The following is a 27,504-nucleotide window of genomic DNA, read 5'->3' as shown; positions in this document are numbered from 1 at the left end:
TCAAATATTAATTGAGTGTATGTACACTTGTGACCCACTGGGAATGTAATGAAAGAAATAAAAGCTGAAATAAATAATTCTCTCTACTATTATTCTGACATGTCACATTCTTCAAATAAATTGGTGATCCTAACTGACCTAAAACAAATAATTTTTACTCAGATTAAATGTCAGGAATTGTGAAAAACTGAGTTTAAATGTGTTTGGCTAAGATGTAAACTTCCGACTTCAACTGTCCATCACTGGGCCCAACCCATCGCACCACTGATAGCTCCTGATTCAATTATTTTTCCATCTATCCCTTGCTAGTATGACTGTAGTCAACATAAATATGTTTTTATTTAGAATGATTGTTTAAACAAGCTCCTATTGAAATGCACTTAGATAACCGTAATGTAATCTGAATTTCGTGTCATTGGGAAAAAAAACGTGTGTATCATTGTAGCATTCCATGGTAAACATTATTTCCAATAAGCATCCATGATGTCAAAAGCATGAAGACTCCTTTATTGAAAAGGTGGACAGGCGTACAGTAACAGTAAGCGCTTAGAAACCCGTAGTAAACAGTTGTGTTTGGATTGTCGAGACTGCAGACAGGTGTTCTGGGCCAAGTTTCCCAAAAGCATCATAACGCTAAGTTCAATTTAGCCTTGAGATGCTTTTGGGAAACTGGGACCTGTTCAGGAGAGAAACATGGGAACGGCGTGTCTGAAACTGGGATCTCCTACTCTACTGATGTTATCCAGAAAATCCTGAAAGTTTGAGTATTTTTGCTTTCTTTAATGGCAGACATTGGAAAACTAAAACATTTGGTTGGTAGTTGAAATCTGTCCCATTTTTTTCTCTCTCCCAAAGCTCGGAAGGTAGCTACAAATAAATACTCCGCCTCCGACAAAGTCTATATTTCTTCATTTCGGACATATATATATAGAAATAATAAATAAACTGTACACAAAGCATTGTGAGGAAAGTATACAAAACAATAAATGAAATATACAAAACAATAAATGTTAGACAGTCATTGCGAGGGCTGGTGAACTTTTTGTTGTTGCATGACAGCTGAGGAAGGCAGAAAGGCTTGCTTGAGTTCTTGACTGTTTGTGCTCCGTAGCTACGTTATGCATGACACTGGATTCTCTCCACCTTATATCAAATCTAGGCTGAAAGAAAACATATGCAAATATAAGGCTCCAGAAAGTGTCATTTCTAGATCTTTCGTAAAAACACAACATAAATTTACTCCACGATGGCGGTTCAACGTTTGTGTTTCGTCCACAGATGAGTTTATCTTAGTTACTTGAAAACTCTCCTTGTGAATCTTGCAGCAAAAAAACAAACAAAAAAAAGTATATTTATCAAAATATATTGTGGTTAGTTACAAAAAGGTTAAATTCCATAACCTAACAAGTCCCCTATTTCAGCTGCAGTGGTCCAGCCTGTGCTGTGAATCAATTGTAATAATCAGGCCGCATAATACCAGAATACAGACAGAAAACTAACGTGGATGAGTCAAGTTACATTACACTCAACTGTGCTGGAAGTGCAGAGACTGGTGAAAGTACCATACAGAGTGCTTTGGTTTCTTTACAAATTCAATTCATCAAAACGTCCAACCATTCAAACATACCACTTACTTTAAGACAAGTACAGTTATCGGGGGGATTATTGTTCTGAAACCGAAAACCTATTTGGACAGAACGAGTGCACAGGGAGGGAGACGTGATCAACAATGCTGTCAGTCAGTCATTGATGGAAACTAGCCAGGGGCAAAATGGAAATTACAGTACGAATTGTGTCATGCTTGCCTGGCACTTGTACTGTCATTGGCTTTGTCCCTGTGAAGAGCAGAATATTGACCAATGACAAAGGGAAAGGGGGGGGGGGGCATTCTGGCACAGAGAACTGGCCCATGGCAGAATTGCGCTTAAGTGGCACATCTTTCACACATCTCTGAAATAGTTTGGCAAATATTACAACTTTTTCTTCACAAACCCAGATGACATAGTACATGCTAACAATGTATCTTATTTAGTAATTCAACTGGTTGAAAATGTGACCAGTGGTGATGTTACCTGTGGGAAACGTGAGACCTACTGTGTTGTAACAACAATAATGGACTTGAAAGGGCATTGTCCACAGACCTACTGTCAAACAGTTCTTATCTTAGTCCAGGTTCCCCCCCAAAAAACAACCAGTTCTCCTAATGTGCCAGGCTATGTAAGTGCTGGTTACACCGTCCACCAATGTGTTCATGGATTGGCACAAGCCCTTTCAAGCAGGGCATTGGCTGTGAGTTCAATTGTAAAAGTGCTAAAAGTGGAGGCAGACTGATGAAAATGGGTGCCGTGAAGAGGTTAAAGATACACACACAAGTACAGCATAGAGCCGTGTGTATACACTTTGAGTGACGTTCAATAAATAAAATCATACAGAAAAGGGTTGAAGTCTGAACTGAAGTCTTAACCCAAAGTGCTTTGGGTACAATAAAACCATAGCTAAACCCAATCCAATTAACATAACTATAGTCAATTTACAGTAGGCATGGGCATTTTCAATGCCTTGAATTGTATTACACGGGCTGACTTCAATTCCCAAATTTCAACACTGGGAGGCGCCAGGTACAAACAACATAGCTTTGTCTTACTTTTATGCCCCGACAACGACTGGCTCAGGGTTCGTTTAGGTAGGTGTACACGTAACGGGTCGGGTTAGGACTGTGTGAGGAGGAACGGACCCTAAACCAATTGTTTTAGAGTTTGTAATGCTGCTGTAGTGCTGCTGCTTCAGTCAATCTTAGCACAAGACCCCATGCGAGGCACCTAGTAGCAGTTGCAACAGTGGTACCCAAAAAGTGTTGTTGTTGCATTTGAAACAATCTCTTCCTCAAACCATTCTGAAGGCCTGCTCTGTACTTTGTCCTTTTGTGGTACATATCTGGTAAGGTCTGCAGTTGACCAGTAAAAACCACTTCCTGCACTCTTTTGAAAGGCCTTGAATAAAATATCAAGTCATCGACAGTTGTGAAGGCAGGCAAACATTGCCATTGGCCAAATTCCTGTTTATTGCGCTGTGTGGCATAAATTCTCAATGAGACATTATGGCGTTTGTTGTTACTAAGTTCAACGCGCCGTCAACTGTTTCAAGCAGTCATAAGTAGTCAAAAGGAAGACGTGTCCCCGCAAAATTCCTCGCTCCTTTGTCGTAGACCTGGCTGTCAAAACAGGAAGGTTGGTTACCTCAGCGTCTCTTGAAAAACGTAAGCCAAACACGGTGACGCATGTTCAACTCCGAAACATATCGGTAAAACACAAAAGACCAGCTCAAAAGCACGGTTTCCTGTTCTCTGCAACCTAACAAATAGGAACCGTGGGGCTTTCCTCTCTCCAGTGCAAGGTGACTGCTGTGTAAGTGCAGACTTCCCGAACGCACCCCCTTTACGTTCTCTACCTCAGCTTTGTCCTGCCATTCAGTCCAAAGAAGCCAAAGATGGGGGGTAAAGGGTTCAGGGGGAGGCACAGAAAATCAACAAAAAAACGTACAAAAAAGAACATTGCACTGGTGTTATGTACCTAGCCTGAAGCGCCTCACACCGGCATTACCTTCTTGGTCATGTTCTTTGTCTTCGGCTGCCTCCTTGTCTGGGTCAAAGTCAGTGGACAAAGTCGTGCCACCGAGATTGAGGACAGAGGTGGCCATTTTAGAAAGCCCCTGATAGTGTGGGTGAGCAGTGGCAGACACGGAATGGAGTCTGCTGTCCCGGTCAGTTCTAGAAGGCTCCGCCCCAGTGCTACTGTACCCCTCCTCCTCTTCTGGGGGGCTCTCTGTGTCGGACTCGCCTTCCTCCTCTAGGGTCAGCTCAAACTGGAATTTGTCTCCGATGGAAGATCCACCCCCTCCGGACCCCATGGCTCCCCCAGGCAGGCCCACCTTGTCCTGGGCCTCGGGGGTAGGCGAGGGGCTGTGGGGGATCATGCTCTGGTACCACTCGCGGTTGTCCTCTAGCGTGTCTAGGATCTCCTGGGCGTCGGGATGGACCAGGTCGGCCCACGTCTCCCACAGAGGGTGAACGATGTAGTCTATGAAGCCCACCTGGAGGGGAAGAGGAATATATTCATTGACATATTTGCCAGAGAGGCAGACCTTTATCCCGAAACAGACAGCGTATGTCTCTATGCATGTGTACATAGTGTGTATCTGTGTCTCTGTGCTTGTGTGTGTCGTAACCGCACCTGGTTCTTCTCGATGGAAGCGTTGTGTTTGTCACACATGGGGCTGATCTCCATGCCCTTGTCCCTCTCCCTGTCCCCCTGGGTGAAGAACTCCACCATGATGCGGTCGGTCCACTGGCGGTACAGCTCCAGGGGCTTGGTGGGGTTACTGAGGTCAGCACAGTGAACCATGTTCTGGAGGACCTGGAGAAACCCAAAACCCACTTCTTATTGAGCATTGAGGAATGAAACGGCCGTAGAATCATATCAGTCAATCAATCCAATCTATTTTGTAAAGCCCTTTTTACGTTGTCACAAAGTGCTTATACAGCAACACAGCCCCCCAAAAAACCAAAGAGCAAGCAATGCAGATGTAGAAGCACGGTGGCTAGGAAAAACTCCCTAGAAAGACAGGAACCTAGAGAGGAACCAGGATCTGACGGGTAGCCCAGTCCATTTCTGGATGTGCTGGGTGGAGATTTTGAGAGTACATGGCCATTAAGGCCAAATCGTTCTTCAAGATGTTCAAAAGTTCATAGATGACCATAAGGGTCAAATAGCAATCACAGTGAAGGTGCAACAAATCAGCACCTCAGGAGTAAATGTCTGTTGGCTTCTCATATCCAAGCATTCAGAGGTCGAGACAGGTCGAGGCAGCAGGTGCAGTAATATGTTCCCAATGGTTCAGTTGGTAGGAGCATGGTGCTGTCAGTTTAGGTAAATGTTTTGGGGTTCAATTCCTGAATATGCCAAATACACTGAATGAATGGGTTAATTGTAAGAGGCTTGGGATGAAAGTGTCAGCCAAAATGGACATATTATCATCTAATTCACATCAGTTATGCTGAATACGAATCCCTGCTAAGAGAATGAATGGGATTATTTCTGAGTCTAACCTGGATGCGATCTCCATAGTTGTCCAGCAGCAGCACTCCAGAGCTGGTCACTTTCTTGGTCTCCACCATGGTCTTCAGGTCCGCCAGCAGGTTCATGTGTTTGGACATGTCTGTGGCTAACACCATGTCTATGACCATCTTGCGTAGGGACTGTCTCTGTTTCTTGCTGAGGTTCTGGAAGATGTCACAGTTGTTCTCCTGCAGCAGCTTGAAGCCCACAGCCAGGTGGTGGTTCTCCAGGACTGACACGTCATTATACATCAGGGCCAACTCTGAGTCTGAACGGACACACAGGAGAGAATGGAACAGTGTTGAACAGACAAAGACAGATAGATATATATACGCACACACACGAAGAGAGATATTCTACAGCCTCAAACTGGTGGCGTGCGGGCCCGTGAATTGATTTTAATATGGACACACAAAGGATTCCAAGATTTGAAACATCTACATCCTAGTGCCCCATGTGAACTCACTGGTGTTAATGAGGAACTGATTGGACACCCCCGGATGGTCCACATCATGTATAGCACTGGCAAACAAAGCAGCCAAGATCTCCAAGTCAGTGAACACAGCCTGCAGAGATGGGAGAAACACAGGGATGTTAATGCAGGTAAATACCGTATGTGTGTGGGACTCATATATTGACGTAACAACAATACGGTATTAAAAATACAGTATTGTCAGTTTCTAGCTAAAAAGTTGTATTGTATTGACGTACCTCCAGGGCGGGGGTGGAGAGAAGGACGTGGGTGGACTGGACCACGTCTGCAGCATGGATGTTGTTGTGGTAGGCCACATCGTGGTGGTAGTGGTCCTCCAGGGTCATCATGAAGGTGATGAAGGTGTCTGCAGGGATCTTGAAGGACTTCCGCAGCTCTCGCTCCTATAGAGGAAACATTGAAGGGGGAAAAAAACTAAATTGTCATCATTAGAGAGAGACTACTTAATTAAAGATCATTCTATTTAGAGAAATGCCATTTGAATCACATGAAACACACTTTTTTATCCTTCAAGACAACAGTGACATCATCTAAGTTTCCCAAACAGTATCTTTGTGGACACAGATGGATGACATACCTGGAAAATGGAATACATCGCCACCGTCAGTGGACGATTCGCGGAATATTCAGATATTTTGAAAATATCCACACCCCATTGGTTTATCTCTTCCAACTCCTGCCAGATGGAAAAACATTTCAGTTAGAAAGAACAACAGATCATTTACCCCCAAAATGTGTTGGAGGCTACTAGATCCTGTCACAAGTGACAACTTGTGACAGAACAGAACCCTAAAAGGGAGGTATGTTCTAGTTAAATCGTCAGAAAATAAGGGTTGTGTAGACTACCTTGGCAAGGAGGCTCTCCTGACTGGAAGGGACCCCGAAGCGGGGAATGCTGGATGGGGCCACACTGGGGATCAGGATAGGCTTCTTTACCCCCACGATCTGGGACATGGGGCGCTTCTTCTTGTCCGTCTTCTCCTTGGTGGGCGGAGACATGATCTCCATGTCGTGTTGCTTTTCTGTGGTACGGACAGACACGGCGCGTTATTACACATTGACACCGTGACAACCATAGGTTCAGAATGGTTGTCTATTGAACCTAGGGCTGGTGACACTTTACATTGAGTTGAAGTGCCACAGATATCATGTGGTTACATGGAATTATATTGTAATGGTGTAATGACATGTCACTATACAATACATATACATTAGTAACTATTAGATCCACATAACAGGTCTCTACTAGCACAGTCAGTGAAGGCTTGTGGTGTGGGGGGGGGGGGGGGGGGGGGGGGGGTAGAGAGAGAGAGGTACCTAGGAAGGTGCTGGAGATGAACTCTGACACCTGGTTCCCTGATCTGCTGGTCTCTGATAGCTGAGTAAGCTCCCTGTTCAGCATCCTCTTGAACTGGGGAGACAAACCACAACACACCGCATCACTCTGACTGTCCCAATATACTTTTTACTGTAGACAGTGGACATACACATGGTAGGCACATGTACAGTACACAGTAGTATGCAGTAAATGGTGTGTCACTTGCCGTCCAACCACAGCTGAAATAATACACTCTTAGAAAAAAAAGGTGCTGTCTAGAACCTAAAATTGTTTCTCCGGCTTTCCCCATAGGAAAACCCTTTGAAGATCCCTTTTTGGTTCCATAAGAACTCCTTCCACAGAGGGCTCTACATGGAACCCAAAAGGGTTCTACCTGGAACCAAAAAGGACACCTGAAGAACCCTTTTGGAACACTGTAGTGCAGTAATACCACTTCACATACAGCGGTAACCTTTTCTGAGTATGTCCTTCTGCAAGACTATGTAGCTGGCATTAACTTTTCTACTGAAGTGGATGAGAATAACACCATTGTCTTTCTGAGATGCAGGGTTCTCTTCTCTATAACTATACACTATCTATACAAAAGTATGTGGACGCCCCTTCAGATTAGTGGATTCGGGCTATTTCAGCCACACTCGTTGCTGAAAGATGAATCAAATTGAGCACACAGCCATGCAATCTCCATAGACAAACATAGGCAGTAGAATGGCCTTACTGAAGAGCTCAGTGATTTTCAACGTGGCACCGTCATAGGATGCCACCTTTCCAACAAGTCAATTTGTCAATGGAATGGTAGGCCACACAAGTTCACAGGACAGGACTGCCGAGTGCTGAAGCGCGTAGCGTGTAAATATCGTCTGTCCTCGGTTGCAACACTCATCACCAAGTTCCAAACTGCCTCTGGAAGCAACGTCAGTAGACAATGACATTCTAGATGATTCTGTGCTTTCAACTTTGTGGCAACAGTTTGGGGAAGGCACTTTCCTGTTTCAGCATGACAATGCCCCCGTGCACAAAACGAGGTCCATACAGAAATGGTTTGTCGAGATCGGTGTGGAAAAACTTGACTGGCCTGCACAAAGCCCTGTCCTCAACCCCATCAAATGGGATTAATAGGATTGCCAACTGCGAGCCAGGACTAATCGCCTGACATTATTGCCCAACCTCACGAATACTCTTGTGGCTGAATGGAAGCAAGTCCCCGCAGCAATGTTCCAACATCTAGTGGAAAGCCTTCCCAGAAGAGTGGAGGCTGTTGTACCAGCAATGGGGGACCAACTCCATATTAATGCCCATGATTTTGGAATGAGATGTTTGACGGGCACGTGTCCACATACTTTTTGTACCTCAAAGTTTGTTCAAGAACGTTCTGGGGAAATGTACAAACCGTTCCGCAACGTAGCAAACGTTCAAGGGAACTGAATCAGTATGTAGGCGATCTAGTTTGAGGCATTTCTTTCACCCCTGCTACGTTAGGTGGGCCCTATGTTGCTCAGCAAGCGTAAACAGTCTTGATCGGTACTCCAGACTTCCAGTCATCATCTAGCTCTAGTATGAGCCCGCCCCCTCGGTGACTGTCAATCAAGTGACGCCTTAGTTTCATGTAGTGTACATTCATTGTTGCCTGTGCTTCACTCATAGTGGCTAGAGTATAGGCTGGCTAGAATATCACCATTAGGAGGAGCTTACAGAGGAGGCTGAGTAGAGAACTCTTCCTTCATAGGTGCAGAAGATGATCAAACAACGTATTATGTAATCATCATACACAAGGATAATAGAGATCCCCCTCTCTGAAACTGTCATGCAGGTGAAAGAGGACCCAAAAGCGACTTAACAGAAACAGAGTTTATTTAAGTCCAAACAGGGAATAACAGAAATCCTCTAGTCTGTAGAGGGGAATAACTGGAGAAGCGGCCACAGACTGCAGGTCGCTTCGGGTAGGCGCAGGCCGTAGTAGACAGAGACACCTGCTCACACGCAGCATCTGATGAAGGCAAAAAACACGACAGGACAGGGCGATACACAATCACAGCAAAAACACGACAGGACAGGGCGAAACGCAATCACAGCATGGTGAATACTAAACAAGGAACCGACGCGACAGGAACGGAACACAAAGGAATAAATAGGGACTCTAATCAGGGGAAAGGATCGGGAACAGGTGTGGGAAGACTAAATGATGATTAGGGGAATAGGAACAGCTGGGAGCAGGAACGGAACGATAGAGAGAAGAGAGAGCGAGAGAGTGAGAGGGGAGGGGGAGAGAGAGGGATAGAAAGAGGGAAAGAACCCAATAAGACCAGCAGAGGGAAACGAACAGAATGGGGAGCACAGGGACAAGACATGATAATAAATGACAAACATGACAGTACCCCCACTCACCGAGCGCCTCCTGGCGCACTCGAGGAGGAATCCTGGCGGCAACGGAGGAAATCATCGATGAGTGAACGGTCCAGCACGTCCCGAGACGGAACCCAACTCCTCTCCTCAGGACCGTAACCCTCCCAATCCACTAAGTATTGGTGACCCCGTCCCCGAGAACGCATGTCCATGATCTTATGTACCTTGTAAATAGGTGCGCTCTCGACAAGGACGGGAGGGGAGGAGGGAAGACGAACGGGGGTGCGAAGAAAGGGCTTAACACAGGAGACATGGAAGACAGGATGGACGCGACGAAGATGTCGCGGAAGAAGCAGTCGCACAGCGACAGGATTGACGACCTGGGAGACACGGAACGGACCAATGAACCGCGGAGTCAACTTACGAGAAGCTGTCGTAAGAGGAAGGTTGCGAGTGGAAAGCCACACTCTCTGGCCGCAACAATACCTTGGACTCTTAATCCTGCGTTTATTGGCGGCTCTCACCGTCTGTGCCCTGTAACGGCAAAGTGCAGACCTCACCCTCCTCCAGGTGCGCTCACAACGTTGGACAAACGCTTGAGCGGAGGGAACGCTGGACTCGGCAAGCTGGGATGAGAACAGAGGAGGCTGGTAACCCAGACTACTCTGAAACGGAGATAACCCGGTAGCAGACGAAGGAAGCGAATTGTGAGCGTATTCTGCCCAGGGGAACTGTTCTGCCCAAGACGCAGGGTTTCTGAAAGAAAGGCTGCGTAGTATGTGACCAATCGTCTGATTGGCCCTCTCTGCTTGACCGTTAGACTGGGGATGAAACCCGGAAGAGAGACTGACGGACGCACCAATCAAACGACAGAACTCCCTCCAAAACTGTGACGTGAATTGCGGGCCTCTGTCTGAAACGGCGTCTAACGGGAGGCCATGAATTCTGAATACATTCTCAATAATGATTTGTGCCGTCTCCTTAGCGGAAGGAAGTTTAGCGAGGGGAATGAAATGTGCCGCCTTAGAGAACCTATCGACAACCGTCAGAATCACAGTCTTCCCCGCAGACAAAGGCAGACCGGTAATGAAGTCTAAGGCAATGTGAGACCATGGTCGAGAAGGAATGGGGAGCGGTCTGAGACGACCGGCAGGAGGAGAGTTACCCGACTTAGTCTGCGCGCAGTCCGAACAAGCAGCCACGAAACGGCGCGTGTCACGCTCCTGAGTCGGCCACCAAAAGCGCTGGCGAATAGACGCAAGAGTGCCTCGAACACCGGGATGACCAGCTAACTTGGCAGAGTGAGCCCACTGAAGAACAGCCAGACGAGTGGAAACAGGAACGAAAAGGAGGTTACTAGGACAAGCGCGCGGCGACGCAGTGTGCGTGAGTGCTTGCTTAACCTGTCTTTCAATTCCCCAGACTGTTAACCCGACAACACGCCCATAAGGAAGAATCCCCTCGGGATCAGTAGAAGCCACAGAAGAACTAAACAGACGGGATAAGGCATCAGGCTTGGTGTTCTTGCTACCCGGACGGTAAGAAATCACAAACTCGAAACGAGCGAAAAACAACGCCCAACGAGCTTGACGGGCATTAAGTCGTTTGGCAGAACGGATGTACTCAAGGTTCTTATGGTCTGTCCAAACGACAAAAGGAACGGTCGCCCCCTCCAACCACTGTCGCCATTCGCCTAGGGCTAAGCGGATGGCGAGCAGTTCACGGTTACCCACATCATAGTTGCGCTCAGATGGCGACAGGCGATGAGAAAAATAAGCGCAAGGATGAACCTTATCGTCAGACTGGAAGCGCTGGGATAGAATGGCTCCCACGCCTACCTCTGAAGCGTCAACCTCGACAATGAATTGTCTAGTGACGTCAGGAGTAACGAGGATAGGAGCGGACGTAAAACGTTCTTTTAGAAGATCAAAAGCTCCCTGGGCGGAACCGGACCACTTAAAACACGTCTTGACAGAAGTAAGAGCTGTGAGAGGGGCAGCAACTTGACCGAAATTACGAATGAAACGCCGATAGAAATTAGCGAAACCTAAAAAGCGCTGCAACTCGACACGTGACCTTGGAACGGGCCAATCACTGACAGCTTGGACCTTAGCGGAATCCATCTGAATGCCTTCAGCGGAAATAACGGAACCGAGAAAAGTAACGGAGGAGACATGAAAAGAGCACTTCTCAGCCTTTACGTAGAGACAATTCTCTAAAAGGCGCTGTAGAACACGTCGAACGTGCTGAACATGAATCTCGAGTGACGGAGAAAAAATCAGGATATCGTCAAGATAGACAAAAACAAAAATGTTCAGCATGTCTCTCAGAACATCATTAACTAATGCCTGAAAAACAGCTGGCGCATTGGCGAGACCGAACGGCAGAACCCGGTACTCAAAATGCCCTAACGGAGTGTTAAACGCCGTTTTCCACTCGTCCCCCTCTCTGATGCGCACGAGATGGTAAGCGTTACGAAGGTCCAACTTAGTAAAGCACCTGGCTCCCTGCAGAATCTCGAAGGCTGATGACATAAGGGGAAGCGGATAACGATTCTTAACCGTTATGTCATTCAGCCCTCGATAATCCACGCAGGGGCGCAGAGTACCGTCCTTCTTCTTAACAAAAAGAACCCCGCCCCGGCCGGAGAAGAAGAAGGCACTATGGTACCGGCGTCAAGAGACACAGACAAATAATCCTCGAGAGCCTTACGTTCGGGAGCCGACAGAGAGTATAGTCTACCTCGAGGAGGAGTGGTCCCCGGAAGGAGATCAATACTACAATCATACGACCGGTGAGGAGGAAGGGAGTTGGCTCGGGACCGACTGAAGACCGTGCGCAGATCATGATATTCCTCCGGCACTCCTGTCAAATCGCCAGGTTCCTCCTGAGAAGTAGGGACAGAAGAAACGGGAGGGATGGCAGACATTAAACACTTCACATGACAAGAAACGTTCCAGGATAGGATAGAATTACTAGACCAATTAATAGAAGGATTATGACATACTAGCCAGGGATGACCCAAAACAACAGGTGTAAACGGTGAACGGAAAATCAAAAAAGAAATAGTCTCACTGTGGTTACCAGATACTGTGAGGGTTAAAGGTAGTGTCTCAAATCTGATACTGGGAAGATGACTACCATCTAAGGCGAACATGGGCGTAGGCTTCTCTAACTCTCTGAAAGGAATGTCATGTTTCCGAACCCATGCTTCGTCCATGAAACAACCCTCAGCCCCAGAGTCTATCAAGGCACTACATGTAGCACCCGAACCGGTCCAGCGTAGGTGGACCGACAAAGTAGTACAGGACTTTGATGGAGAGACTTGAGTAGTTGCGCTCACCTGTAGCCCTCCGCTTACAGATGAGCTCTGGCTTTTACTGGACATGAATTAACAAAATGTCCAGCAACTCCGCAATAGAGGCACAGGCGGTTGGTGATCCTCCGTTCCCTCTCCTTATTCGAGATGCGAATCCCTCCCAGCTGCATGGGCTCAGTCTCAAAGCCAGAGGAGGGAGATGGTTGCGATGCGAAGCAGGGAAACACCGTTGATGCGAGCTCTCTTCCACGAGCCCGGTGACGAAGATCTACCCGTCGTTCTATGCGGATGGCGAGAGCAATCAAAGAGTCCACATCTGAAGGAACCTCCCGGGAGAGAATCTCATCCTTAACCACTGCGTGGAGTCCCTCCAGAAAACGAGCGAGCAGCGCCGGCTCGTTCCACTCACTAGAGGCAGCAAGAGTGCGAAACTCAATAGAATAATCCGTTATGGACCGTTCACCTTGGCATAAGGAAGCCAGGGCCCTAGAAGCCTCCCCACCAAAAACTGAACGGTCAAAAACCCGAATCATCTCCTCTTTAAAGTTCTGGAATTTGTTAGAGCAATCAGCCCTTGCCTCCCAGATAGCTGTGCCCCATTCTCGAGCCCGGCCAGTAAGGAGTGAAATGACGTAAGCAACCCGAGCTCTCTCTCTAGAGTATGTGTTGGGTTGGAGAGAGAACACAATCTCACACTGCGTGAGAAAGGAGCGGCACTCAGTGGGCTGCCCGGAGTAGCAAGGTGGGTTATTAACCCTAGGTTCTGGAGGCTCGGCAGGCCAGGAAGTAACAGGTGGCACGAGACGTAGACTCTGGAACTGTCCAGAGAGGTCGGAAACCTGAGCGGCCAGGTTCTCCACGGCATGGCGAGCAGCAGACAATTCCTGCTCGTGTCTGCCGAGCATGGCTCCTTGGATCTCGACGGCAGTGTAACGAGCGTCTGAAGTCGCTGGGTCCATTCCTTGGTCGGTTCCTTCTGTCATGCAGGTGAAAGAGGACCCAAAAGCGACTTAACAGAAACAGAGTTTATTTAAGTCCAAACAGGGAATAACAGAAATCCTCTAGTCTGTAGAGGGGAATAACTGGAGAAGCGGCCACAGACTGCAGGTCGCTTCGGGTAGGCGCAGGCCGTAGTAGACAGAGACACCTGCTCACACGCAGCATCTGATGAAGGCAAAAAACACGACAGGACAGGGCGATACACAATCACAGCAAAAACACGACAGGACAGGGCGAAACGCAATCACAGCATGGTGAATACTAAACAAGGAACCGACGCGACAGGAACGGAACACAAAGGAATAAATAGGGACTCTAATCAGGGGAAAGGATCGGGAACAGGTGTGGGAAGACTAAATGATGATTAGGGGAATAGGAACAGCTGGGAGCAGGAACGGAACGATAGAGAGAAGAGAGAGCGAGAGAGTGAGAGGGGGAGGGGGAGAGAGAGGGATAGAAAGAGGGAAAGAACCCAATAAGACCAGCAGAGGGAAACGAACAGAATGGGGAGCACAGGGACAAGACATGATAATAAATGACAAACATGACAGAAACAGTGACAGTCTGCTCGGAAGACACACACCCACAGATATATATATATATATATATATATATATATATATATATATATATATATATATATATATATATATATATATATATATATATATATATATATATATATATATATATATATATACACAGTGGGCTCTAAAAGTATTGGGAGAGTGACACATTTTTTGTCCTTTTGACTCTGTACTCCAGCACTTTGGATTTGAAATGATGCAATGACGATGAGGTTAATTTGAGAGTATTTTCATCTATATCGGTTGAATAATTCTACATTCATATGGATGCTACCATGATGAGTGAGAAAGTTAGACTCACAAATATCATAACCCCAAGATATGCTAACTTCTCACCATTACAATAACATGGGAGGTTAGCATTTTTGAGGGGGTGCGATATTTGTGATTCTGTAACTTTCTCACTCATCATTATTCATGATTCATTCAGGACTATCCGTAATCATGGTAGCATCCACATTAATGTAGAAGTGTTCAGAAACATATTCTATTCTTATTTACAATTCAAGTCAATCCAAAATGACACAATACATTATTTACCATTAATTTCTATTGGGCAAAGTTGTACTACTTTAACAGGCTTAGAAAGGAATTTGTCTCAATACTTTAGGTCCCCTAAAATGGAGGGACTATGTACAAAAAAGTGCTGTAATTTCTAAACAGTTCACCCGATATAGACAAAAATACCCTCAAATGAATGTTGACAGTCTGCACTTTAACCTCAGTCATTATATCATTTCAAATCCAAAGTGCTGGAGTACAGAGCCAAAACAACAAAACATTTGTCACTGACCCAATACTTTTGTCGCTCACTTTATATGGGCCATTCTACAGAAGTGGTACAAATTGGGGGTTGGAAGAAAATAAAAAAAATCCCATTTGTATAGTAGTTTTCCCAAACTTTCAGCACACATCTTCCAACATATGTCAGGTAGACATATAGAGTGTAATCGAGGGCTTTGTACTGTATTTATTTAACAATATATTTGCTATTGCCTTGGATTAAATTAGAACATACCATGATGTAAATAAATGTTTGGAGATTTAACCATTTTTAAAAATGTTTAAATAGCGTTTTTGAGATGGGACTGCAATTTGCACCACTTCTGTAGAATCAACCAAATGTGAGACACGCACACTTCCTACACACACACACAAAGATAAAGGGACACATCTGCATGCACATACATGAATGGACATTATGGACTCACTCTATGCTCACGCACTCCTGGATGCACACACACACACACTCATACACATGCCAATACACACACACACACACACACACACACACACACACACACACACACACACACACACACACACACACACACACACACACACACACACACACACACACACACACACACACACACACACACACACACACACACACACACACACCTACGCTGCAAAGACAGCATCACTTCCCAACTAACTGCAAAGAACTCTGCAAACAAGGAAACCTGTACTACACATTCATTCACCGAGAAACACGTGTATCTCATCCCAGCTGAGCCCATCTTACCTCAATGTACATCCTCGACACAAAAAACAAGTAATTGACTTCGGGCATTTCAGCACCAAATAAATCATGGAGTAGAAAGAAATGAATTAAAGACCAGAATCCTTCCTCTAGCTACTGTACTGTGTTTACGCTCCCTGGTACTGTACAAGCAGAACACACTCCGTGCTCCTGTCCTGCTTGCCTGAACTCCTCAATTCCACTGCAAGCAGACAGTCCACAAGAAAGCCTTTTTCCCACACGCTACAGGAATGGGCGAAGATAAAGAGTTTGCTCGCAAAAGGAAGTGCGAAAGCCAGGCTGAGGATGCGGGGTGCTGGGGAGCATGGCCGAGAAATGACTCCTGCCTCTATCCCTCAGCAGCACTATTCTGCCTGCTCTGTGTGTAAACTCCCAACTCCAACCCCCCCCAACCCCCTTCCATATTGCCCAAAGGAAGGAGCCGATCGGTGGCCTGCTGCATCAGAGGCTGGGACAGGGGGACAGAGCTCATTGGCCCATGGTAGAGGAGACAGGTGGAGGCTGGTTGGGTTGGAGGCGGGGGGTTGAGGCTGCACCATATGCACCAAGTTTGAAGATGATGTGAGGGAGCCCGATGCCTTGAATAGCTGAGGTATTTATTTCACATATATATGAACGCATGGATGCGTTGCTAGTACTGACATGATGACGCTATGAGGAAAGGGAAAATACTCATATGAAAATGGGAGAATGGGATGATTTGGCATGATATGCAACACGCTGTAGTATCATTATCATATTATACATGTAAAAATCCCAGATATTTGCAGAAAGCAGAGTAGAAAATACATTATTTTAGAAGAAGATAGAATATATTTTCAGAAATCCATTGCACATTATACACTGAACTAAAATAAATGCAACAATTTCAAAGGTTTTACTGATTTACAGTTCATATAAATTCATATGGCCCTAATCTATGGATTTCACATGTCTGGGAATACAGTTGCATTTGTTGGTCACAGATACCTTTAAAAAAAGGGAGGGGGCGTGGATCAGAAAACCAGTCCGTATTTGGTGTGACCACCATTTGCCTCATGCAGCGTGACACATCTCCTTTGCATAGAGTTGATCAGTCTGTTAATTGTGGCCTGTGGAATGTTGTCCCACTCCTCTTCAGTGGCTGTGCGAAGTTGCTGGATATTGGCATGAACTGGAACACGCTGTCGTACACGTCGATCCAGAGAATCTTAAACATGCTCAATGGGTGACATGTCTGGTGTGTGCAGGCAATGGAAGAACTGGGACATTTTCAGCATCCAGGTATTGTGTACAGATCCTTGCGACATGGGGCCGTACATTATCATGCTGAAACAATGAGGTGATGGTGGTGGATGAATAGCACAACAATGGGCCTCAGGATCTTGTCACGGCATCTGTGCATTCAAATTGCCATTGATAAAATGCAATTGTGTTGGTTGTCTGTAGTTTATGCCTGCCCATAATATAACCCCACCGCCACCATGGGGCACTCTGTTCACAAGGTTGACATCAGCAAACCGCTCGCCCACACAAGTCCGTACACGCTGTCTGCCATCTGCCTGTTACAGTTGAAACTAAGATTCATCCGTGAAGAGCCCACTTCTCCAGCGTGCCAGTGGCCATCGAAGGTGAACATTTACCCACTGAAGTTGGTGACGACGCCGAACTGCAGTCAGGTCAAGACCCTGTTGAGGACAACGAGCACGCAGATGAGCTTCCCTGAGATGGTTTCTGACAGTCCTTTGGTTGTGCAAACCCACAGTTACATCAGCTGTCCGGTTCGTAGGTGAAGAAGCCAGATGTGGAGGTCCTGGTCTGATGTGGTTACACGTGGTCTGCAGTTGTGAGGCCAGTTGGATGTACTGCCAAATTCTCTAAAACGACGTTGGAGGCAGCTTATTGTAGAGATTCAATTTTCTGGCAACAGACATTCCTGCAGTCAGCATGCCAATTGCATGCTTCCTCAAAACTTGAGGCATCCGTGGCATTGTGTTGTGTGACAAAACTGCACATTTTAGAGTTGCCTTTTATGTCCCCCAGCACAAGTTGCACCTGTGTAATGATCATGCTGTTTAATCAGCTTCTTGAAAACCACACCTGTCAAGTGGATGGATTATCTTGGCAAAGGAGAAACTCTAACTAACAGGGATGTAAACAAATTTGTGCACAAAATTTGAGAGAAATAAGCTTTTTGTGCATATTGAACATTTCTGGGATCTTTTATTTCAGCTTATTTATTCATTATATTTCTTGATACAATACAATGTGGTGAATATGGTTAACATACAAACTTGGTCAAATAGACCATACAAAGATGAATGGCAAAGGGTGAAATATTCATGAAGACAAACATACTTTTCTTTTATAGGAAAAATCAAGTGATGCAGAAAAATCACTGATCCCTCTCCTGCAAGTTGTTGCAAGGTGCTAGCATGGATGATACCTCCCACTGGCTCTACCTTTTCATTGACTAATCTGCAGCACATGAAACACACCAACACGTCTGTGTGTGTGCGTGACTGGCATGAGTGTGGTGTGTGCATCCAGACAGAGCCTGTGTGTGTTGGGTGGATGTGTGTGTACCCAAACAGAGCCTGTGTGTGTTGGGCGGATGTGTGTGTACCCAGACAGAGCCTGTGTGTGTTGGGCGGATGTGTGTGTACCCAGACAGAGCCTGTGTGTGTTGGGCGGATGTGTATGTACCCAGACAGAGCCTGTGTGTGTTGGGCGGATGTGTGTGTACCCAACGCACATGGCTCTTGCGTAGGCAGGCTAATCATGGAACCACACAAGCTATAAACAAAGAGTGTTGTAGTGCTATTTTTTTGCTGGACATCATCATTTCTTAAAGTTTGTAGGATACCAACAGATAGCCTATTGAATATCATTATAGAATATACATAAGATGCCGACGTCCACACATATTGTCTCAATAAATTGTTTTGTTTTTAATACCCTCAAACACCAAGTTAGGCATACCTGATTGCAAAATAGGCCATCATCACTGTGGATGATAATTCTTCACGTTTTCAGTGAAACATGCAAATTGCATCTGCATTGCCACTCATTTGATCTCAATCATTTTCAAGGGAATATTCATTTAGAGCTTCATGAATTACCGTTTCATGAGCGAATTAGCGCAGATGGTGTTAAACTATAAGCCTTTCTGTATTTTGATTCAAGCACGGTCTGCTCTATTGAGTTTTGGCCGCATGCAGTTTCTTTTTGTTGACTATTCAGCTAACCATCCTAAAATGTAATAGGAAATGAGGTGGTGTTTTTGGTATTACAGTAAAGTTATACTAGTATTTTAACCAAGTGGAATAGTCATTTATTTAAATATACTTCAATCATGAATATATTTAAGAACATCGACGTATGCCCGTGATAAATATAATTTTGTATATTTAAAATTATAAAATGGTAAGTTTGGATCCTGCCTGCTGATTGGTTGATAGCTATTAGTTATTCACAATAGTTCATGCAAAATGCCATGATGCCATTATTACATTTCAAGTATCAATGTGCATCCAGAGTCCCACAGCCCAGCCAGCCATTCATAAACTTCATCACCCACGGAGAAAAGCATCTATACATTATTTCCCCATGCTTCTTGCCTAGCATTTGGTTTGGTACAGCGGGGGTAAACATGTTTATTTTATCAATGTAATCTTTTATTTAACTGGGCAAGTCAATTAAGAACAAAGTCTTATGTACAATGACAGCTTTGCTGTGTGCCTATCCGCCCTGTGTAACATGTTGACTTAGCTTTTTTGTGATCTCCACTGTGCCATGCATATGAAGGTGACGAGACTGACAGCTTCTCTGATCCACGCCGAATTCATTTGTCAGGATTATTATATTGGATATATCCAAAGAATTGGCAATAGATGTGGTTGTGTGTTAGCTTTAGTTGGTTAGCTAGCTAGCAAAGGAGAAGTAACGTTAGCTTAGCTATAGCTATCTTATTGACTTGACAATCAGCTAATTGTTGTTTATTTATAAAGTATTTATTCATTCATTGTTAGCTGAAGTTCTTGTTGCCTATTTAAACATGATTTATTAAGTGATTATTTATTGAAGTTCATGTCTCTCGTCATCATCATTGAACCGCTGCTAGCTAGCTACAGTACATGCTAATGATTTGTTTAACATAGCAATGTGGATATATATATATATATATATATATATATATATATATATATATATATATATATATATATATATATATATATATTGCTCACGTTGACATAAGTGTGAAATACATTTTTTTTTAAATCTGTTTTAATGGGGGGGGGTTACGTGTTTTGGCTAAATAAGAAGGAAACTAGATTAAATCAAAGTCTGAAAGAGAGTCTTTATAGATATTGTGCAGCTACAGATACAAATGTGATACAAATTCTCTGTAGATTCATTTGGCTAGGTCACGATGCATACAGCATACAGCACTCTACATCGCAGACATTCATGACAACTCTTCATAAAGCCAAGATGATTCTAAATCACTGGTGGGCCTTGAGCTGGTAGGATATTGCATATTGTTTAAGTCCATCATTGGGAATTAACTCAAACTGAACCAAATCTTGATGCAAGACATTAGTAGCTTCAACCTTTACCATTGAAGTCAAGGGTACAGGTGACTCATTAAAGCACCCAGGGTTATCTGTGTGTGTGTGTGTGTGTGTGTGTGTGTGTGTGTGTGTGTGTGTGTGTGTGTGTGTGTGTGTGTGTGTGTGTGTGTGTGTGTGTGTGTGTGTGTGTGTGTGTGTGTGTGTGTGTGTGTGTGTGTGTGTGTGTGTGTGTGTGTGTGTGTGTGTGTGTGTGTGTGTGTGGTTTTACTATCCTTGTGGGGACCAGAAGTCCTAACAAGGATGGTAAAACAAAGAAAAATTTGGTGGTGACATTTCTCCGGTCCCCAAAAGGAAAAATGCTATTTTAGACTTAGGGGTTAAGTTTGCTGTTAGGGTTCCATTATGGTTAGAATTAGAGTTAGGGGTTAAGGTTAGGGTTAGGTTAAGGGTTTGATTTAGGGTTTAGGGAAAATAGTATTTTGAATGGGAATCACTTGTTTGGTCCCCATAAAGATAGTAAAAAAAATGTGTGTGTGACTGTACCTTATTGGAGGCCATCTCGCTGACAGAGTGGCGTGTCTTCAGAGTCTCCAGCTGCTCCAGACACCAGTCCAGCTCGTCCAGAGTCTCCACGGCCAGCTGCTGGAACGGCTCCTCTGTCACACCCACACAAGGACAACACACAAGGAAATGAGCCCATTGATTCAAAGTACTTTCAACGTTCAACGTTCATTCAAGAACCAATGATTCAATCCAGAATGTTGTCCAATGACGCAAGTCCCCTTTGCGGTTTCTATGGATGGTTAGCAAATCCGTTCTGTTTAATCAAAGATGGGTAACCTAAGAGGCAACCTTGTTAAGATCTCACCCAACTTTTGTAAAGCAAAAAAACAACAACTTTAAACTGCTGAATGAATAGTCAAACAAACTCAACCAATCACATACTTCAGAAACCCTCACCTGCCAAGGTTGTCTTGCACATGGATGGTGGGTTACTGCCAGTTCTCCTATGGACACAGACATCCCAGTTTGTGTCAAGATTATAAAAATATATATATAATGCATATCTATATCTACTTTGTATCGCCTGTTCACTTCATTGTTAAAGGATTTGGGGGACATGCGAGTTTGGGTATGAGAGGTGTATATTGAACGTACTTGCTGGGTTGACGATCTTGCTGGTGGGTCAAAACGGCGAAGTTGCTTCTTACCGTCCTCAAACTGGCAAGTACCTACAAGAACGGTAAAGATAAATAGGGTACGTCATCTCTACATTGTGATAGTTGAGGTCCGTCATGTATGAATAAAAACACATGCAAATTGTTATTTCAACACTAGATTAGTGGGATTCATATTTACCCTGTGAGTGTTTGTATCCTATCCTATAATTTGCCGTTGAATGTAAGGTACCTCAATTGTTTGTGTAAAATATTTTTGTCAGAATGCCAAAAGCTACACTACAAAAAAAAGTACCAAAAGTATGTGGACACATGCTCGTCGAACATCTCATTCCAAAATCATGGGCATTAATATGGAGTTGGTCCCCCCTCTGCTGCTAAAACAGCCTCCACTCTTCTGGGAAGGCTTTCCACTAGATGTTGGGACGTTTCCGTGTGGGGACTTGCTTCCATTCAGCCACAAGAGCATTAGTGAGGTCGAGTAGTGATGTTGGGCGATTAAGCCTGGCTCACAGTCGGCGTTCCAATTCATCCCAAAGGTGTTCAGTGGGGTTGAGGACAGGGCTCTGTGCAAGCCAGTCAAGTTCTTCCACACCAATCTCGACAAACCATTTTTGTATGGACCACGCTCTTGTGCACAGGGAAATTGTCATACTGAAACAAGAAAAGGCCTTCCCCAAACTGTTGCCACAAAGTTGGAAGCACAGAATCGTCTAGAAAGTCATTGTATACTGTAGCATTAAGATTTCCCTTCAGTGGAACTAATGGGCCTAATCTCAAACCATGAAAAACAGCCCCAGACCATTATTCCTCCTCCAACAAACTTTACAGTTGACACTATGCATTGGGGCAGGTAGCGTTCTCCTGGCATCCACCAAAACCCAGATGGTGAAGCATGTTTCCACTGCTCCAGAGTCCAATGGCAGCGAGCTTTACACCGCTCCAGCCAAAGCTTGGCGATCTTAGGCTTTTGTGCGGCTGCTCAGCCATGGAAACCCATTACATGAAGCTCCCGACGAACAGTTCTTGTGCTGACGTTTCTTCCTGAGGCAGAAAGGAACTTGGTAGTGAGTGTTGCAACCGAGGACAGACAATTTTTACACGCTACGCGCTTCAGCACTCGGTGGTCCCGTTCTGTGAGCTTGTGTGGCCTACCACTTCACGGCTGAGCCGTTGTTACACCTAGACTTTTCCTCTTCACAATAACAGCACTTACTGTTGACTGGGAGCAGCTCTAGCAGGGCAAAAAAATTACGAACTGACTCGTTGGAAAGGTGGCATCCTATGCCAAGTGGAAAGTTACTTAGCTCTTCAGTAAGTTCATTCTACTGTCAATGTTTGTCTATGGAGATTGCATGGTGGTGTGCTCAATTGTATATACCTGTCAGCAACGGGTGTGGCTGAAATAGCCGAAACCTCTAATTTGAAGGGGTGTCCACATACTGTTGTATGTATAGTGTACCTTATAAGCCCCACCCCATACGTCATACATGTCAGAGTCTGGGCGCCCATCGAAATCTTGAGTCAGCACATTAAAAGAGACGGTATCTGGTTTCCTGCAGGTGTCTTACCAGTCAGCAGCCATATCGAGGGAATGCCGTATTATATTCCTAGCTTGTTCAGTAAAGTGAGTCCAGCTGTGACGCACTTCCCCCGTCATAGGCCCGGCTGCCGCGATGCGCCAGCCACATGCCAAAGGCTGTTCCGGTGGTCCTCTCTACTAGTGTCACTGGTGCCTAGTGACAGCTGTGACTTCACTGGGGCAATGGCAACAACCTATTTATAGGTATTCTTTTTTTTAAAGTCTTAGTTAGTCAGTGTTCAGTCAGATTTATGAGTTATTTCCTTGTTGTGTTGGTGTGCTTAAAGAAGGTGAAGCTACATTACAGCTATTGGCTAGAGAGAGAGATGGGTAAAAGGTAGAAGAGAGACTGCTGAAAGAGCAACGAGCAGGATTCAAACCTATGCTCGCACCAATACACACTGGTCATGTGCTCCAGTGGCGGCAGCCTATACCCCTAGACCCCCCCAGGTAATTTGCTGAATCATTTGTTTGGCTAAAAAACACAGGAAAGGGCACAATATTTCCAAAACTAACCTGTGCAAATGGTGTCACAATCATGTCTTCTCCATGTCTACAATGGAGAGAAACGGAACAAAATGAGGTTACGTCTAGACATTGGTTTAGGCCATGGTCTTGATGTTTTCAAAGTACAGTAATGGAATCAGTGAAAAAGTTAAACAAATTGCAACCACTTAATGTGCATAAAATATTTAGGTTAATTAATCCAACATATCTACTGTGGTACTAATGACTGCTGTGGTACTAATGACTACTGTGGTACTAATGACTACTGTGCACATTACACATTTGCAATAATCCTAATTCTTAATCAGGACAGTTGATCAGTGTCTGAAATAAAACTTCAACAACCTGACATTAAATCAAAGAAAAAAGAGAAGGGTAGACCAGGCCAGGTGAAATGCAGGTCAAACAAGGGATGCCATGCACTGTACATGTTATGAACCAGTGAGGTAGGGAGACATTAAAGTGCAACTTGTAAAGTTATAGGGTTGGGGAGTTATGCTAAGGTATTTTCTTGAAGCTTCACATGCAAAACAAAAATGGCTTTCTCGGGGGTCACCTAGGGGAGGGCTAAAGTTTTAGTCACTGGTGCCATGGGGTGGGGACAAAACCTGAAACCTGTAATGGAGAATGCAGGACAGGCCTTTGAGGGAACCTAAGTCAGTGTTTTGTCAAGTTCTTCTCACCGAGACAACCAGTTGACTTCCCAGTGCTTCAAGCTTTCTTCCCTTTAAAAACAGAGGCAAGAGTTGGTGACCTGCAACCGATTCATCACAAGCTAAGGTGTTCAGACACAAACTGGCTTAGGCTGACAGTAGGCTGGAAAACCAAACAGCAGAAGAAGAAGAAAGAAAATATGGAAGTGGCCAATTTTTCCCACTTTGTCTATGTCTCATCCTACCGAAGCAGAGTTGACATGCAAGCGTGCTGGGATGGAAAGAACTGCTGGTTTCAGTAATAGGGGCTTTCAAACTGGAGGACGGTAGATTTTCCAAACCCACAGAGCAATATGGTTTAATATAACATTTTGTGCTAATAAAACTGTGTGACATTTAAAAAAAAGCACAATAGAGAGCTTAAGATACAGTCCACTTAGTAGGCTCTTTCACAGAATAACTTAAGAGACCACACAAACTACTGTAGTATAAGGGAAAGATTTCAAATTGGCCTAACATGTTCCTCATGCTTTGCGATTGGAATTCCCTTATGGAAAGCGATCCAAGAAATGACTTGCTTTCCACATATGATTTGATCTGTTCCACAAAACCATATCTGTATATAACCTTGGAGTGGAAAACCTTGTATCATCAAGGCCTACAGTGAGACATCTCTGCCATGACACTTACCTATTGATATGAAAGGAAGGTGAAAGGTCACAGAGGGAGACATTAACCAAAAGGAAGAGAGGGGAGGGGGGGCACTTACAGCTCACTGGCAGTGGAGGATTTCCTCGAGGGGGCCTTGGGTGAGAGGTCAAAGTCAGAGTCGGAGCGGTAGAGGAAAGATTCCCGGCGCTGGCTGTGGGCGTAGTTGGCCTGGAGCACCAGGCCGGAGCCGGGACTGGCCTGGGGGTCCAGAGGGCTACGCCCCACCGACAATCCATTCTCAACATCAAAACTATGGGGTAGATAAAGAGGAAGAGAGAAGATGAGGAAATAATTCACTGTTCTCAACATCCGGTTCTCACTCATTTCTTCCTATCATTCATCATTGTAATAATCATGCTTCAAAAATCATTGGAATTTCTTAAAAACTATGCTCTGTCACTCAATAAATTGAACGCACCTTGTGCACACAGCATGCACTTACATTTTGTTGTCGCACAATACACAAAAAAATTGAATAATTCGCAACAAAGGACTTTTCTTTGAGACTGATGTCTGGTCAGACATCACCAAAGGGCCTCAGGTAGACCAGACAAAAGAATCAAGCCCCCCCCCCCCCCCCCCACACACACACACCCCTCCTCAACAAATTAATGTTCATTTGAGAAAGCCCCCAACCTAAAAATATAAAAATGGCGTCAATCCTCGCACAAGCCCCTTTCAACATCGAATGTGATTTATCAAAAGCACAGGAAATGGCAGCATTTAAAAAAAAGGCCCATCATTGTTCCAAGTCACACCGATAAACCTGATATGAAAGAAAACATTTGTGGTGGAGAGGGGAACAAAAACATATAATAAGGCATTGTGGAGTTGGGTACGTCAGAAAACATTTCAATGGCACTCAGGAAGAGCAGTGTGTCTGAATGGTGTTGGCTGGTCAGACTGTGGGAACTGGCTATTTGATGACGAGGGTCAGTCTGTGGTAGCTGCTACCAGGACTCCTATCAACTAAAAAACCATCTTCATGGCAATTCTATAAACTATAAACCATATTTAAGGCAATTCATATAGATATGAATACATCCATATGAATTCAGATTACTTTTTCTCTGCCATGCGTAGCCAAGGTTGACATGCATGATCAGTTCTCTTAGGTAATAACGCACCTCAATAGTCTAAAGGGGCTTCCTCTCCTCGTCTCCTTCCCTTCATCTGCGACAGGTCTTAAAAACACAGGTGGATCAAAGGGGACCCCCCCCAAATGTGTTCTACACTACATATCTGCCCCATCACATCCACCAGCAGAGCATTTTCAGATCTGTGCAGACAAAGGGAAGGAGACGAGATAAGGAAGCCACTGTAGATTATTGAGATGCGGCCAAGAGTCTGCACTGCCTATAGTAGAGGGAACTGGGATGCAGCCACGCATTGATTGGGCTGCAAGATCAGACATGTGATGTAGGATTCGGTGGGGAGATAAAAATAGCCCTTCAGTATTGACGTGGTAGAATGTGAGTTGTGCTATTTATAGACTATAGACTCTTCAGGTAGAGTGGAGTGTACCGATCCCACCGGGCTTGGTCCGTCTCCAGCCAAATAAAGGCATTTCCACCTTGATCCACATCCATAGTCCCCCAACCTCCGCTAACATCCAAGATTTGCTCCACTTGGTATGCGGGTTCTGATGAACTCCAGAGCCGGAAAACCGTTTGCAGAAACCGTGGCGGTTCGTCGGACAGATACGGGATGTAGTTCGATCCCTTTGCAAACAATTAGTGCAGAGTGATATGAGAAAAAAGAAAAGTAAAAAAACATCACGCTAAAACCGTTATGGAACACGTAATTGAAACTAACCCGAGCTAGAACTTTCCCCGTAGACGTCTCTCGTCTGATGACACGAGGCAATGAGACAATATTAACATCTGTTGTTTGTCCGATGAGCTATTAAACAGTAGAGCCAGTGGTTTCATGGCAAAAATCTAACTTTCTGCGCTGCTTTGGGAACCCCACTGGAGGGATTCATTTTGCTGGCAGTCAGGTGCATAGAAATAGATATTGATACATAATAGATAGTACATACTTCATACATTATGTCATGTTTTGTCATATATTGTCTTGTCCTTGTGCTTTCCCTTCTGTTCGTTTCCCCCTGCTGGTCTTATTAGGTTCGTTCCCTTTTTCTATCCCTCTCTCTCCCCTCCCTCTCTCTCTTCTCTCTATCGTTCCGTTCCTGCTCCCAGCTGTTCCTCATTTTCCTAACTCACTCATTTACTCTTTTCACACCTGTCCCCTATTTTGCCCTCTGATTAGAGCCCCTATTTCTCCCCTTGTTTTCCGCTTCTGTCCTTGTCGGATCCTTGTATGATGTTCGCTGTTCTGTGTCCTTGTCTCGCCCTGTCGTGTTTTGTCTTCTTCAGATGCTGCGTGTGAGCAGGTGTCTTAGTCTGCTACGGTCGGTGCCTTCCCGAAGCAACCTGCAGTCAATGGTCGAGTCTCCAGTCAGTCCTCGTTACTACGAGTGGATTTAAGTTTTTCCTGTTTTGTTTTCTTCTTGATTTTTCCAGGATTATTACTTTTGTCATATACTGGAATAAAGACTCTGTTTTCGTTAAGTCGCTTTTG

At 44.8% G+C, this 27,504-nt stretch overlaps 1 protein-coding gene across 7 annotated transcripts in view; it reads right to left on the bottom strand.

Annotated features, from left to right (window-relative positions):
* Positions 1-481: 481 nt before the first annotated feature.
* The window catches only part of LOC124010099 (cAMP-specific 3',5'-cyclic phosphodiesterase 4D-like), a 74,725-nt gene continuing 47,702 nt past the window's right edge, over positions 482-27,504 (bottom strand). For 3 of the 7 annotated variants that reach the window (XM_046322442.1, XM_046322448.1, XM_046322447.1), the window contains exons 2-15: positions 24,980-25,171; positions 24,241-24,282; positions 23,567-23,603; positions 21,449-21,522; positions 21,251-21,297; positions 20,834-20,955; positions 6,925-7,018; positions 6,454-6,629; positions 6,185-6,283; positions 5,826-5,990; positions 5,581-5,680; positions 5,105-5,382; positions 4,230-4,412; positions 482-4,089 (exon numbers count right to left, since the gene is read on the bottom strand). In XM_046322442.1, the coding sequence (XP_046178398.1) occupies positions 3,562-4,089; positions 4,230-4,412; positions 5,105-5,382; positions 5,581-5,680; positions 5,826-5,990; positions 6,185-6,283; positions 6,454-6,629; positions 6,925-7,018; positions 20,834-20,955; positions 21,251-21,297; positions 21,449-21,522; positions 23,567-23,603; positions 24,241-24,282; positions 24,980-25,171 (2,137 nt within the window). In that variant the 3' untranslated portion in view covers positions 482-3,561. Of the gene's footprint in view, positions 4,090-4,229; positions 4,413-5,104; positions 5,383-5,580; positions 5,681-5,825; positions 5,991-6,184; positions 6,284-6,453; positions 6,630-6,924; positions 7,019-15,719; positions 16,016-20,833; positions 20,956-21,250; positions 21,298-21,448; positions 21,523-23,566; positions 23,604-24,240; positions 24,283-24,979; positions 25,172-27,504 lie in introns of those variants that run through there. The other 4 variants (XM_046322443.1, XM_046322445.1, XM_046322446.1 and 1 more) reach the window with 4 other exon arrangements.

The sequence above is a fragment of the Oncorhynchus gorbuscha genome, linkage group LG22 (assembly GCF_021184085.1).
Source record: "Oncorhynchus gorbuscha isolate QuinsamMale2020 ecotype Even-year linkage group LG22, OgorEven_v1.0, whole genome shotgun sequence".
Classification (NCBI taxonomy): Eukaryota; Metazoa; Chordata; class Actinopteri; order Salmoniformes; family Salmonidae; genus Oncorhynchus; species Oncorhynchus gorbuscha.
This window is presented reverse-complemented; position numbering and strand designations above follow the sequence as displayed.